Raw genomic sequence first — 15,240 nt, forward strand, 5'->3', positions numbered from 1 at the left:
TATATTTTTATCTTAAAAATAAATAAATAAAACTTTTACTCCACAAATCTAAAAACATTGATGTGTCCACAAATTCCTCAGTAACAAATAGACACAACAACTTTGATTTTCAAATCACTATTCATGGATATTCATGGATCACTATTTCCCAGAGACACAAAATTAGATCAATTAACCTCAAACTGTTTTGCTGTGATATTCAGATGAGATGACAAAAATATGTTTTAATTTATTATTATTATTATTAGCCTATTATTATTTCCAGGCAGACAGGAACTTCTCCGTGAAGACCTAACGCGCCATCGTGTGGTGTGATTTACAGATGAGATTTGGACAATAGTAAAATTGAACATGAATCTCTGATCTTTCCCTTGTTTAAAACCACCCATATGCGCGGATCGCGTCAGTTTCAGATTCAGAGGACCTCAGTTTACTGTAGCCTACTTTATTTTTTATTTTATTTTTTTATTGAATATGTATCAAATAACAAGCAGATATAAAGAACAGAACAAATAGAACTTCTACATGAATTAAATTGTATCAAGTAGAGCCTATGTAAAGCTTCACATATATAAAAATAAATAAATAAAAAATAATAATAAAAAATAAAAATAAAAGACATACACAGAGGAAACATTATGCATCAGTGGTATTATTAAAAATATCATCATAATATTTCAAGAATCTGTCACTTTTCTTGTTTTTAATCAACCTTAGAGTCTTCAGAAATGTATCAATTTCGATTAAGGAATGCGGAAAAGTAGGCTGCGATTTAGATAATTTTTGCTTGTGAATAATTTTTTTTCCAAACAAAATAAAAAAATGAACAATGTAATTAATTGAAGTACTAATATTTGCTGTACCTCATAAACAAGAGCGCGCCTCACTGACGTCAGGATGACGCAAAGACGCAGTGTCGTCATCTTACCGGAAGTTTAAGAGGGAAATCAGTGGAGTCGCGTTGGCATTTGTATCAGCCGACGCTCGAGCTCAGGGGAGACGCCGAGCCTGTGCGCAGACCTCAGGAATAGGACATGAGAAGGTACAGTTTCTTGACCTTTATGATTTAATGTATGATGAGTAATCCTGCTCAAAATGCGGTAATGAAATGAAAAGCTTTATCATTTAAACAGACGGTTTTCTTAAGCTGTCATTCTCTGGCCACTGAAGACCAACAGTTGCTGAAACATGATTTGTTCAAGTGCCGGTTTCTTCTGGCGTACAGTTAAAAACGTCTTTTATTAAACGCTTCATATCGTGAGGAATTTAAACCGCAGCTCATTGATTTGTGTTAGTAATTATTTAAATGATATAATAGTCTCTATTGGGTTTTATTTATAAACGTTGGTCAAATCCGCTGGCCTGCCGGTAGAAACATCATCAACCTAACGTTAAATCATTCACGTGCGGTTTTCAATTATCAACAGGACGTATTTTTGCTAATGTTTAACGTTAGTTATTAATGTTTGTGCTAGTGGTTGTTTTTGTATTGAGTGTTGACCCCTGGTCGTCTTCTGATTTGGTAATCTGACCTTTTACGTCTTAACCTTGGCTAAAGAAATTTAGCATTTGTTTGACAAGTCATGTAGATCTTCACATAGATATTTGTTAATAATACATGAACATTATGTTTGGATTATTTGCTGTTTACATTATCTGATTAGATTATTGAATCCGTTGTCATTTGTTTTGCGCTATAACATTCATGATATAAAGGCTACTAAAGTTATGTCTCGCACATCTTTACAAATATTAATTGTACCTTTTTAATGTATACATCCATGTTTGTGCTTGTTTACATTTTGTCACATTGGGTTTGATAAAATGTATTATGTCATTTCGTTTTTGTCATACCCCCAAAATATAGGCAAAATAAACACCAAAAACTTAAGTTATAGCCTAAGTATTTGTAACAAACAAAAAAGTATATTGGTGCTACTTGAATGCAGTTCAATGGAAGTACAGATTTCGTCCCCAAATCTTTTAGGATATGGCACATGTTTATAGTGCATTACTCAGCAGGATGTTGTGTGCTGGATTGTGATTTTGGGAATCATGTCATCCTTGGGAGAAAAAAAAAAAAATCTGGCCCATCCTCTAGTCCTCTGACTGTGTGTAAGTCACTGGCAAAGGGTGTAGGTTGTGGAAAGCATTGCGTTAGACAGGAACCATCCCACTGTCCTGTGGTGCGGGACAGGCGCTCTGTGGCCGGACAGATGGCCTCACTGTCAGGAGTCAGTTTGGGAGGGGTGAGGAACTCTGCGTGGCGGCTTAAGACATTACAAATGACCACAATTGAAATGACATCAGCTTTGAATGCCCTCAGGAGAGTGAATCCCATTGGAGCCAAGTTCTGCTACATAGAAAACACTGCTGTGTTTGTGTTTGATTGATTGGTCTGTACAGGACCGGTGTGATCTCCTTTAGCTTGCTGTTTTATTAAATTAAAAGGATATTTTAGTTTTTTTTTACTTTTCTGCTCAATCTGTTGTTTAATATCGAGTCCAACCAATAAATGGCACCATTTGTTGAGTCTCTTAATAACATATCCAACAACAACACTACTACTACACAACTGTGAAATGTTTTTTCACATGTAAAATAACTTATTCAATTTTATAGTTTGCCCTTTTTTATCATTTGACGCTGTACAGCCACCCATTAAATAATGTGTAGTATTTTAAACGTAAAGTTAGACATGACTTCAAACTAAGTTTAAAATTGGGACATCCAGGGCTGGAACAGTCATGCGTGAATTGGAAAAACCTTCTACTGTAAGTCACCATGAAATCAAAATTGACAATTATTTTTGTTGTAGAATATAGCTAGAGGTTGACCCCTTGATCGGTTTTGGCGACTAATCGGCGTCGATAACCTCACTGTTAGGAGTCAACCGATTGCTTGAACAACCGGTTATCGGCAAAAAAAATCCATAGGCCTACCGATAGTTTTTCTGGGTTGCATATGTTGCTGGAGCGAGAAGGGTGCGCTGTCATTATTCAGTACGAGAGCGACCTCTAGAGGTGAAATAAAAACTGTCACTGACGCCTCATGGTGTTTGTTTTGACACTCGAAGCGGGACTCTTCAATGCTGTGACCTTGTGTAGATATTTAAAGATGGCCATCTTAAGCATGACTGTTTGGATTTGGATTTATATGATTGTAACACTTTACAATAAGTGGCCAATAAATGTATTGCTCATTGTTAATTTCATCATTAACTAGGCTAGGTCTAATACATTTTTACATTAAGTTGTATCTCTTGACATAGTATTAAAGCACTATTAACTAACGAATGATCATGGTTTAATATATATATATATATATATATATATATATATATATATATATATATATATATATATATATATATATATATAAAAAGTACATGTTCATGGTTCTGTACTATGTTTACATTTTAAAGTTTAGTACAATTTTAGGTGTTCTGTTTCTTTTCATTCAGTGTCCATTTTAAAAACTAGGCTATAGGTTGATTAATCTGTTGATGAATCAAACATGGTAGGCTAATCTTTATCGGTAAAATCGGTTATTATTTATTAATATTGGAAAAATTATTCCAAGCACATCATTATTTTAAGCCATGGCCCCTCATAATCTTTAATCAAAATAACTTCCCCTTCCTTTTGCTGCAATTATCTCATCTCTTCTCTGATGATGCGTTTACTGGCGTGAGGGCGGGATCAACCTGTCACTCACATGAGATCCACCAATAGAAAAGTAAACCACAACCATCCAATCAATTAGGCTACTGATGGACAAAATCTAGTCCTGTACTAAAAAAAAATCTGGATTTACGTCACAAGAATAGGCAAGAAAAGACTATCGCAACTTCTGTTTCATGCCGACTTCAAGTATGATCATTGAAATCTTAAGTCAGAAGTTTCAAACCTGATGTTAGTTTGCTTGTTGTACTTCCATGTTTGCAATAATGAGGGTGCGATAGTTTCACTTGCTATTTAAATGTGCCCAATTGTATGCCTTGCCTACCTAGTCATTTGCAACAGGAATGTGGAAGGTGTGGGAAAGCGCTGGGTCACACACTGCTGAGAATCCGGAGAATTCAGAGATCATGTGTGGAATATTTGAGACTGTTTTAGAAGCAGAACAGGTCCATCTGTTTCTAGTTTAGTGCCGAGTGAAACTGATGTCTTCGGCTCACTGCTCTTCATCTTGTCAGATCTAATGAGCGATTGCAAACTAAATGACCTACGATAGGAATTAATTGAGTCAAAGTTTCTGAAAAACACTGGATCTCCGTGCTTGTGAAATAAATGGTTTCCCAAAACAAGACAAGGATGAAGAATGTTAATGAGACGTTGTTTTAGTCACACATGATTTATAGATGCACATAAACGTCCAAGTGTGCTTTAAATGTTTTAAAAACGGCAAGATCTGTTAACGTATCTTAATCTGAGCAAGCTTTTAAGCAGGGAAGGACTGCTCTTGCTGTGATAAACGGTTTCACATGTGATCTATATGAAGGCTTATTTCATGCCAAACTGAAACTGTTGTCTTTTTCCCACCTCCATTTCATTATAAACCTCTATTACTTTCTTATGTGAAACACAAAAGGAGACCTCAGACAGAATGTCCTTGCTTTCACCAAACAATGACCAGTTTACAAAGCGGAGACATTTCTTCTATCCTACCATTGAAAAGTCCGGCAACCACAACTTTGAGGCTTTGAAAAGACATCGCAAAAGTAATCTATATGAATCCAGAGACACAATTTAAGTTGTATCACTTCAGCAATTGTCTCTTCTAAAGACTGAGTAAACTACCCAATTCATGTAGATTATATAGCCTACTTTTAAACTCGTTTTGTTTTGTTTTGGTTGCTTATGTACTTTCAATGGTGAAACGGAAATGCCTCTGGTTTCATTATTAACGTCTGTATGTTTGTGTTTCGAAGAGGAACTAGAGTCTTGTGGGTTTGGAATGACTTGAGGTTGAGTGAATGACAGAATTAAACATTTTGGGTCAATTATCCCTTAATTCTCTTTCTATATAGGATTGAAATTAAAATTAGTCTGGTGTAAAAATCTAAAACGTCGATGGCTGCAACCTGAAAAACTGTGAGCTTGCAAAGAGCTAAGCGAAATAAAAATGTTATTGGGCTTGTGTCAAATGAGGACACGCACCTTGGGATCGGTCTGTGGGGTTGTGCCAGGGCTAAACTGCAGTTGGAGGTGCAAATGAACAGACTCTGTGTGTCTCTCAGGACTGCTCTAATTCCCATCTGCTTCTACAGGTCTCCACCATGGACACAGAGATGATGCCGAAATTCTCCTCAAAAGATGAGGAAATCGATTACTGGAAATGCATGTGTCTCAAATACAAGAAGAGGTAAGCTGAAGTCATTAACTACTAAATATAGCAACTAGCTGAGCTTTTTACAACTGTGCAGTTTACCTTCACATAAAAGCCACAGGGAGTTTTATCTAACAAACAATCTGGATTTATTTATTTTTTTAAATGGCCACCTTTTAGTTAAACTTTGGCTGGCTGAGGCAGTAATGATTGTTTCTGTGTTCATAGTCTTACCTACAATCACAAGCCCTGCAGGTGGTGAATGGCTGTAAATATGACTATATAGCCCTTTGTCATGGAAAAACAGAGAAGATGCCACAACATACAGAGCCTTTCACTGCTCCTGACAAAAGAGATGCACTGAAACACTGTGGAAATGCTCCACAGTTCCAGTTATTGTGTTGGGCATCTCACACTGTCATTTGTAAAACATGCAGGCCTAATGCTCGAAATATGATGTTGAGCTCTCGGTTCCGTTATAGTCGAGCTTGATTTCCTTTCACAGTGCTTGCCTTGAAGTGAAGAAATTGGATTATGTGATCAATTAAATAGTATGTGCTAGTTCTCATTCACAAGAACAATAGTGGTGGGAAATGAATACATCTATGTAGTTTCAGGCCCAAAATGCACTCCATGCAAGTACGTGATTTGCCTGCATATCTTAGACTACTCGTCTGAACCCTTTAGTTTGTTTCATATATTATTCTACAAAAACGGCCACCAACCTACGCTAACAGGGGTAGTAACACTGATCCAACAAAACCTGACGTATGCTGTTGACGTTGGTCGATCCATGTTGGTGCAGTTTGAAATGTACTTTATAGAGATTCCATTTTCTTTCAGTGTTTCTTAACTTTCTTAAGTACTCTTTTTAAAAAATGATGTTAAACTTAGTTTTGCGTTGTAGAACATGTTAAATCATTGTTTTAAAGTGCACTTATGTTGGTGTGTTAACTTGCATACTAAAGCACATGTAAAGTACTTGATTATAATTTTAACTGTAGTTTGTTATTCAATAGCCTGTGACGCTGATATGGCAATAAACTTAAATACAACATCAATCATTCTTTGAGACATATCTGCAAAAGCAGGATTTAAAAGTGTTGTTTAGGTGCTGTTTAGCTCAGAACGTATTCTTGACTTGTTGTGGACGGAGAGTGTCTCTAATGTAAAACAGAGCTGGCACTAATGCTGACCGTGAGTCTGCTGGTGCTCTCTGCCTGTCTCGCTCTGAACTCCTACAGTTTCAACACGTGCACATGCTCCTCCACATGGGCTGTGGTTTTACTGTCTCGGAGCACGGGAAGTTCTCAAATCCCAGGAATTTCCTGCTGAGGAAGGAGCAGAACATGCTTTCCTGGAAATAGTCACACAAATGAGTCTGCCTTTTAATTCACTTGACAGAACATCAAGCCTTAAAAGACGTAAGCTAACATCCTGACTACATGATTGGTGAGAAAACACCACTCACATTAACTTGGTTTATACGTGCCTTTGGGGTCAGTAAGATTAAAAAAAAAAAAAGTTTTTAATAGTTTAAAATGTTTGTATTTTGAATAGAAATCTTTTGTAACATTATAAGTGTCTTTACCGTCACTTTTTATCAGTTTAATGTATCGATGCTGATAAAAAGTGTTCATTTATTTTTGAAAAACAAAACAAAAAACACATACTGACCCTCAAACTTTTGAACAGTAGTGAGTAATGCCTCCAATATGGACTGAGTGTGCGTTTGAGCAGCTTCCTGTTGTGGAGTGAGTGTTTTGTGCTGAGGAGGCAGAGGCCGCACGTGTCTGGTATTTCAGGGAAGGAGGGAGGAGGTGACAGATTTAAGGTTCCCTCTGCACATTACACAAGGAGGCCTGAGGGAAGTGACCAGGGTTAAAGGGATGTGTCATGTCAAACAGCACCACATGGCTTCGGAAACGCAGTCTAAAAACAACCAGGACCCTGCATTCAGTCTGCTTGGCTCATTTCCTGCCACCAGACCCCACTATTCATCTCCAGCCAGCCTGTGACCCCTGACCCCTGACCTTCGAGGGTTGAAAGTGAACATTTGGCGGTGCAGATGCCTGAAGTAGGCTAGTTTTTTTTTTTTTGCATCATTTGTGGCCATGAGATCCGACTCACTATCAAACAACAGGAACTGCTGAATTCTTCTTTGTGATGTGTGTTGGGTTACACTGTCGTGGATTTAACTGGGTGTCACTTTTGGACCACTTTTAGGACCTCCGGTCTGAATGGCCACGGTCCTGAGTGACTGTAATTCATTATCTGCTTTAGCACCAGCTGTCAAGGCCTAAAGGCCTAGCGTGTCAGCTCTTTGTTGCGGTTTGGGTGTCAATTTGCATTGCATAGTTAATGTGATGAGTGTGCCGCCACTGTTCCAGATGGCTGGTGACGTGTGATTGTTTTATGTTTGCGTATCTGCAGTTGTCATGACGCTCAGGAGGAGCTGCAGGAGTTTCAGGAAGGCAGTCGGGAGCTGGAGGCCGAGCTGGAAGCTCAGCTGGGTCAGGCTGAACACCGTATCCGAGACCTGCAGTCAGAGAACCAACGGCTGAGGAGCGAGGTGGACACACTCAAGGTTAGACGAGAGCAGGAATTTCCTTGCTCTTTTGAAAGGACACAAGAAAATCCAGCCAGGCCATTTGTGGAAACATAGCTGTGAAAATGGGTTGTTCAGAAATCATCACATTATTGGAGAGAATCTCATAAAACCGGTGTAGGACATATTTCATTCCAATACATAAAGAAAGAAATAGTAAATTATATTTTCATTAAAATTAAGCCAATTTGGGATACATTTTTAAAATATGCACTAGCATTCAATGGTTTGGGATCAAGATTTTTTTCTTTTAAGAAATAGCTTTTATTCAGCAAGGACAAATTAAATTGATCAAAAGTGACACATTTATGATGTTATAAAATATTTCTGTTTCAAATAAATGCTGTTCTTTTGAACTTTATGTTAAAAATATTTGCACAAAGTTATGAAGCAGCAAAACTGTTTTCAACATTGGTTATGATAAGAAAAGTTACTTGAGCATCAAATCGTCATATTAGAATGATTTCTGAAGGATCATGTGACACTGAAGACTGGAGTAATGATGCTGAAAATCACAGGACAGAAATGGTGTTTTGATCACAGGAATAAAATACATTTTATCATATATTACAATGAGAAATTTTCACAGTTACTGTTTTTTTTTTTTTTTTTTTTTTTTTTGTTGTATTTTTTATTAAATAATTGCAGCCTTGGTGAGCATAAGAGACTTACCAAACCCAAACTGTTGATATTTTTTATTGTTACATTTATTGTCTGAATTATTATAAATGAATAATGTAACTAATATAATTAATAAATTGTCATTTACCAGCCAAATTCTCATTACAGCACTGCCAAAAGTTTGGAAAAATTACTATTTTTAATGTTTCTTAAAGAAGTCTCTTATGCTCAAGCCTGCATTTATTTGATAAAAAAGTAATATTATGAAATATTATTACAATTTATAATATAATTTAAAATATAATTTATTTCTGATGCAAAGCTGAATTTTCAGCATGATTACTCCAGTCTTCAGTGTCATATGTATTCCGGTACTATATAATGGTTGTGTTTGTTATGTGTATTTCAGTTCTGCAGTTATATTTTTAGATTTTTATTCCAATACTGTAAGCAATATTCAGTAATCTAGTGAGAATCACCATTGAGGCCTTGTCCACACTAATGTTTACCGGTAGTTGGAAAACGCATCTTTTTTCGCTCCGCTTGAAATTTGAAAATGCTGCTTTCACATTGTAGTGTGGACTGAAAAAATGGAGGCTTTCGAAAACAATGACGCATTTAGTCACATGAATCATTCATCCTAAAGCAAGGTGGACAACGTTGTACCACAGTTACTTTGGCTGCTCTCCATTTTTATAGCATTATTAAAGATTAATGTCAACTTTTTCTTACCCACAGCAACTCCACCTCATTGTCCGTCCATTTAAAAAACGTGTGCCTTTCCTCGACATTGCTGTGACATATTAAAGAGGCAGAAAGTAAATGAACGCCTGACAGAAATGACACGTCAAAACGTATTATGTTTTACTCATGCGCAGTACATGGATGTAAGCGTTTTCAGTATGGATGAGATGCGCTAGTGTGGACGGAGAGTGTTTTTAAATGAAAACAGTGTTTTCAAATGTTTCCAGATTAATGTTAACCTATGGAATGGAAATTGCAAAAAAAAAAAAAAAAGTGTCAATGTTTTAGGTACTAGTAACATAATGATGTGTTTGAGAGCATGACGAGTCGAGTATGTAGCAAGTGGACTTTGGGGAAATCAAATGCAACAAAAGTGTACAGTTTGGCACTTCTCTGGATAGAAAAGCACGTAATGACGGAGATATCTCCACACACCTTTAATCTGCAGTTGTATCTCTAGAAGATCAGCAGTGCAGCCCATGTGCTCAGTCAAGAACATCCCACAGTGCTGTGATGCAGCAGAGCCCAGTGTGAGAGCTGTCGAGGGTCTCGGTTAATCCCAAGTGCGCTGCGATTGGATCTCCGGATGACATCCAGAGGGAGAAAATAGAAGGCTAATGGCTCAGCAGAAAAGTTCACTTATAGCACAGTTGTTCAAAAATATCTTGATAATGGCTTGAGTTTAGGTAGACGCTTGATACAGCTTGCTTATATTTGGGCAAGGGCTTCTTACCCAAATAACACTAAAACTGATTGCTTGTGCTGTCCCAGAAAGCACGATCATTAACTGATCACATTCTCCAAAACATAGAACTAGCATTTGCCCACTGTCCTTCCATTAATTTTGGAAAATATAGGACACTCATTATTTTACTATGGTCCAAAACAATATGCTTATTTAGACTAAAAGAAATGGGGTGGATAAAGTAGGTTACCTACTGGAGAAGTCGGGAAGGTTGCCATGTGCACTGAAATTCCTCATTTTCCTGTTCCTCATTTAAGGGGCAGTTGACCAAATATTAAGACAAAGAGAAAACTAATATTTGTTTTACTTGCATTTAAGAAACTGAGGCTGACTTTTCACCATCGTGCCACTGCAATAAAAAAAATAAATCCAATGTCATAAGCAAGTTTCCAAATCAATGTTTGAGGAGCTACAGTTATTGAACCAGAACATCTCTGATTCGGATAGGATTGGGATCTCTGTAGTTAAGGCGGTAATGTCTGGATGTGTCATGTGCTCTTGATACGGTTTTGCCTCTTTATTTTTATATGTTTGATACAAGAACACGAAAGGAAAAGTAGTCCTGTCTGAATGGGAATTCTTCGTTCTCACCAACCATTGTCAGATAGTTCAAATAGTTCATGAGGGTTGGTAACTCAGACTGTCTCCCCTGTGTCCCTGACTGCAGGATAAACTGGAGCAGCAGTACGCCCAGAGCTATAAGCAGATCTCCATGCTGGAGGACGACCTGGTCCAGACGCGTGGCATCAAGGAACAGCTGCACAAATATGTCAGAGAGCTGGAGCAGGCCAACGACGACCTGGAGAGAGCCAAGAGGTACACAACAACATTTTGTCATTCTAAACCAACTTTGCTCTGACCGTTTATAAACGGGACAAGACTAGCTTACACGTCACTAATGTCCAACAAACCCTGACCAAACTACATGGAGCAAGTGTTGTGCTAAAGATATATTAACAATGACGGTCTGGATTTGTGCAGGGCCACCATTACATCTCTGGAGGACTTTGAACAGCGGCTAAACCAGGCGATAGAGCGGAACGCCTTCCTGGAGAGCGAACTGGACGAGAAGGAGTCACTCCTGGTCTCAGTGCAGAGGCTGAAGGATGAAGCTAGAGGTGAACTTCTTTACTACAGCGCTTGACATTCACTTTTTTGCTCACCAGCCACTGTGGCTTGTGGTTTTCCAAAGTTACTAGCCACTCCGCATTTTCACTGGCCACAATTTTGACATCAATACCATGGGAAAAACTGCCATATAGATATTTTTAGTATTATCTCATAATTTGGCTGCTGTCACTTTAAGACCTGACACACAAATCCATTTTACTGTTACACATGCGATTTTCTTTCTCAACTGTTTACGTTCACTTAAAACACAACTGATGTTTACGTGAATACTCTCCAAGACATTATTTTGTGTATTTGACTGTTTAAGCGCAATAAGCAGTGAAAAAAAAACTTCTATTTAGTGCTGAGAGGTGGCTTTGTGTGCGCACTTTGAGCACAAAATCGGCGGGAATGAGTAAAATGATGTGCAATACGCACAATATTCCCACGACCAAAATTCGAGCCGCCAAAGTGTCTAGTAAGAGTGACTGCGTTACACGCCACTGCTGACATCCACCCGCATTTGGCAGGTATGCGGGTGTTAATGTCAAGCCCTGCTACAGGACACGCTTCATTGCAGCACTGCAATTAAAGGCATGTAGCTGACACAATCTCCTTGAAAAGCTGATAAATTAGTCTGTTTAAGTGGAAATTGCGGCCAAGTATTCTTCCCAATTGCAATTTATCAAATGAGGAAGAAACTTGTAGGACAGGACTTGATCTTGTCAGTTGGGAACAGATTGTATTGTAGAAGTGTCCCATGCAAACCAAATGATTTTGTTTGTGTGACTGGTTGCTGGAGGGGAGGAATTGAAACTCGTGTGGCTTTTGGACGACCTTATGAGAGCACATACATTTTTTTAAAAATGAGGTGTGTGCATAAATAATTGACAAACACGACAACTTTCCGTAAAAAAACAAAAAAGCAGTCAATTTTGACTTTTAAAAACCATCAAAAATGTTGGCATGAACCTTAATGAACTTGCAATGGAAGTCAAGGTATTCTGGGCAGAAACCGAGATCTCCACGGACAGGTTTTTGTAATGCCGACTTCTCAAACAAACATGTTTTTCTGTGGTAATCAATATGTTTGCAGATGCTATCAAGTTGAAGAATTGAACAAAACATTCCATTTCAGTGTGTTCTGGTTTATGTGCATGTTCACGTAGACTTGCGGCAAGAGCTGGCTGTTCGAGAGAGGACTTCAGATGTCAGGATGTCGGCCCCCAGCTCTCCCACGCTAGACATTGATAAGACGGACTCTGCCGTGCAAGCGTCCCTGTCCCTCCCGGCCACACCTGTGGGGAATAAGACCATGGACCACCCTTTCATTGCTTCCAAAGGTTGGTGTTCTTTGTCATCGAGTTGATCAGTATCAACCAATAACTCTCCCTTCTTAGCCGAGTTTCCTTCGCATCCTTTCAAAAATCTACCAACAGTCTTTTCAGTGGATACTGTAATGGATACATTTTATTTTTGTCAATCATAATATCACCATTGTATTAGTAACTCTTTTAACAGTCTGATTGATAGCTTTATTTATTTTTTCTTCTCTCCAAAGCGTTGACCAATGGCTATGGAAACTCTCCCCTCACACCATCTGCACGCATCTCAGCCCTTAACATCGTTGGTGACCTCCTGCGGAAAGTCGGGGTAATTCCTGAATACTTTTAATCATGAAACTCCGTGTGTGACACTTTAACACTTACAGATTTCAAATAAAATGCTGATGGGGAAAACATGGGATGTCTGTTTGTGTGCAGGCTCTGGAGTCTAAACTAGCCGCCTGTAGGAACTTTGCCAAGGATCAGGCAGCGAGGAAAAGTTACACCACAGGAAATGGAAACCTCATCAACAGCAACGCAACCAAATTCTCTCATTCACTCCACACTACGTATTTTGACAAGACGTAAGTGTTTGGACTGCTGTTGACATTTGTTAAACATTTGTGTATTAAATATATTTAACAGATATTAAATATTAGAGATATTAGTACCGGTAGTAGTGTTGTTGTTGTTAGAAATTAGAAATATTTTTGGCCAGTTAATTTATTTTTAGCTAACAGGAAGTCTTTATAATAAGTACTCCCAGCTCTGATAATGTATTTTGTTGTTTTTAAAACACATTTGACCCGCTCACCTTCATAATAATTATGGGCTTGTTTTTTGTGTTCTTATTCTCCAAGTAACGTCTAAATTAAGGTAACCAGATTTCTGAAATGTAAACCAGGGACATTTGCTAGTTTAGTGGTAAAAATATAATTGAAATATCACTTATTATATATGATCTACAAATACGGGGACAACACGCTTTTGTAAATGTAGCTTTTTAATTGTTGTGGGTTTCATTTTATTATTCGAATAATTTAGAATTATGATGATTTTAACTATATGTAAGTTTACTTTATTATTTACGGTTTGTGAAAATGAAAACATTCTGTATACAGTAATTGTGCTTTTTTTATGTTTGTGCTTTTGAAAATTTATCTTTTCTATAATTAGGGTTATGATTTTGCTTTTCAAGTATATGCTTTATGCAAATTTATTTTTTTTAGTTATTCATTTTGCGGTATACTTTTACCCATGTGGTGTAGTTAAGGTGTGTGTGGGAATTGCTGCGTTTGCAATATTTTAAATTGTTTGCAAAACAATCCCAAACTCTGTATAGGCCCTGTTATGTAGGCTAGTACATATAAACAGCATTCATTTTGTTTGACATTAATAGTGTGCATCTACCATGAAACCAGAAAACCTTTATGCCCATTTTGAATGTAGATAGTTTGATTAGTTGATTATATTGCTCTGATCACGTCCAGGTTAAGTGTGTCATGGCTAAATTATCGTGTAGCTTATATCCTCCTCTGTTAGTGAAAATCTTTTTGGTGAAAAGTTCTATGGTCTAATGTCATGGCATCAGTACGAGTGTTTTGTGTTTATTGATGTTTTGCTCATGGCTGTTGTTCACAGGACTATAAATGGACTGGACCCTGGTGCCCTGACCGCCATGGCTTCCCCACGAGCCGTGTCTCCTCCCGGCATGCTCCCTCTCAGCGTGTGACAGACGTTCCACCTCCACACAAGCTCGGACACATTGCGGAAACTGAGAGGACATTCGAGAGAGAGAATGTGTGAGTGTGTGCGTAAGAGAGACTGAGATGACGTGCCTCGAGCGCGTCTGACAGATACATGTCAGGCGTGGGGCGGCGTTCCTGTGAGCGTCCCGCGTGGTTCTCTTGTTCTCACGAGGTCTCACTTAAAGCCAGCAAAACGACAAGGGTCCGAGTCGGACCGCAGCTTCAGTGTGTGTTTTTAGTGAGCCGCACAATTTAAAAGATGTTTAAAAAAATATAAAAACGATTGAAAAGAATGAAAAGGGATTTTCTTTGAGGTGAATGTCACAGTATGCTGAACACAGATGAGTGTATGTGTGTTGTATGAGTGTTTGGGGCATGTGTGAGATCTGAACGTCCCCTCAGCCTTGATTTACATGTCCAGTAAAGGGTCTTAATGTGGAGGTCAGCAGATGTGTTTAGTAACTAGAATGAATGCAGGAAAACCTTCATGTTCCACAACTCCACCTACCTTTAAAAGCTCCTTTAATGAATGATTAACCCATCAGTTTCCAAGACTGATTTCTGTATTTGCCACTCTGTACTTCCACAGTTATAAAGTGTTTACTGTGTAAAGATCTCATGGTCATCATCACCCTGTATTGACACACAAACTGCTTTGACTGTAAATCAGTCTCTGTGCAATGTGACCGTGGTCACAGAACTCTGTCAGTGGTTGTACGAACCTCATGTCTATCCCACGTGCCTCTGGATCTGCTGGTGAGTTTGATATTCACTGTTTATTTATTTCACTCATGGAACGGAAGCCAACTTCTGTTTGTCACAGTGTTTAAGTTCCGTTAATTTATGCAAAGCTTCAACTTCAAGTATAGGAGCACTTGTTAGTGTTTATTTACCCCTTCGAGTCTTTGATTTCACACGCACTTTTGTTGGCTGTCTTGTTAAATTTCATGTATATAGATTTGTAAACAGAGCAGTGTTGCCCAGTAAAGCCTGTAGATACTAAAATTG

General features: G+C 38.1%; 1 protein-coding gene across 1 annotated transcript; it reads left to right on the forward strand.

Annotated features, from left to right (window-relative positions):
- Nucleotides 1–843: 843 nt before the first annotated feature.
- ndel1b (nudE neurodevelopment protein 1-like 1b) lies at nt 844–14,988 on the forward strand. The gene is made up of 9 exons (XM_079612896.1): nt 844–1,042; nt 5,273–5,367; nt 7,765–7,918; nt 10,717–10,865; nt 11,031–11,167; nt 12,329–12,502; nt 12,721–12,812; nt 12,923–13,068; nt 14,126–14,988. Exons 2-9 carry the CDS (start codon nt 5,282–5,284, stop codon nt 14,214–14,216), a joined length of 1,029 nt encoding a protein of 342 aa, XP_079469022.1. The 5' UTR covers nt 844–1,042; nt 5,273–5,281; the 3' UTR covers nt 14,217–14,988.
- The last annotated feature ends 252 nt before the right edge of the window (nt 14,989–15,240 follow it).

This window comes from Phoxinus phoxinus (genome assembly GCF_949152265.1).
Source record: "Phoxinus phoxinus genome assembly, chromosome: 1".
Classification (NCBI taxonomy): domain Eukaryota; kingdom Metazoa; phylum Chordata; class Actinopteri; order Cypriniformes; family Leuciscidae; genus Phoxinus; species Phoxinus phoxinus.

Bases quoted from the DNA above. Each gene is read 5' to 3' on its own strand.
- ndel1b (XM_079612896.1), top strand. From the start codon at position 5,282: ATGGACACAGAGATGATGCCGAAATTCTCCTCAAAAGATGAGGAAATC. The intron at 12,503-12,720 runs GTTGGTGTTCTT...TTCTCTCCAAAG, and splicing joins CCCTTTCATTGCTTCCAAAG to CGTTGACCAATGGCTATGGA. The intron at 12,813-12,922 runs GTAATTCCTGAA...GTTTGTGTGCAG, and splicing joins ACCTCCTGCGGAAAGTCGGG to GCTCTGGAGTCTAAACTAGC.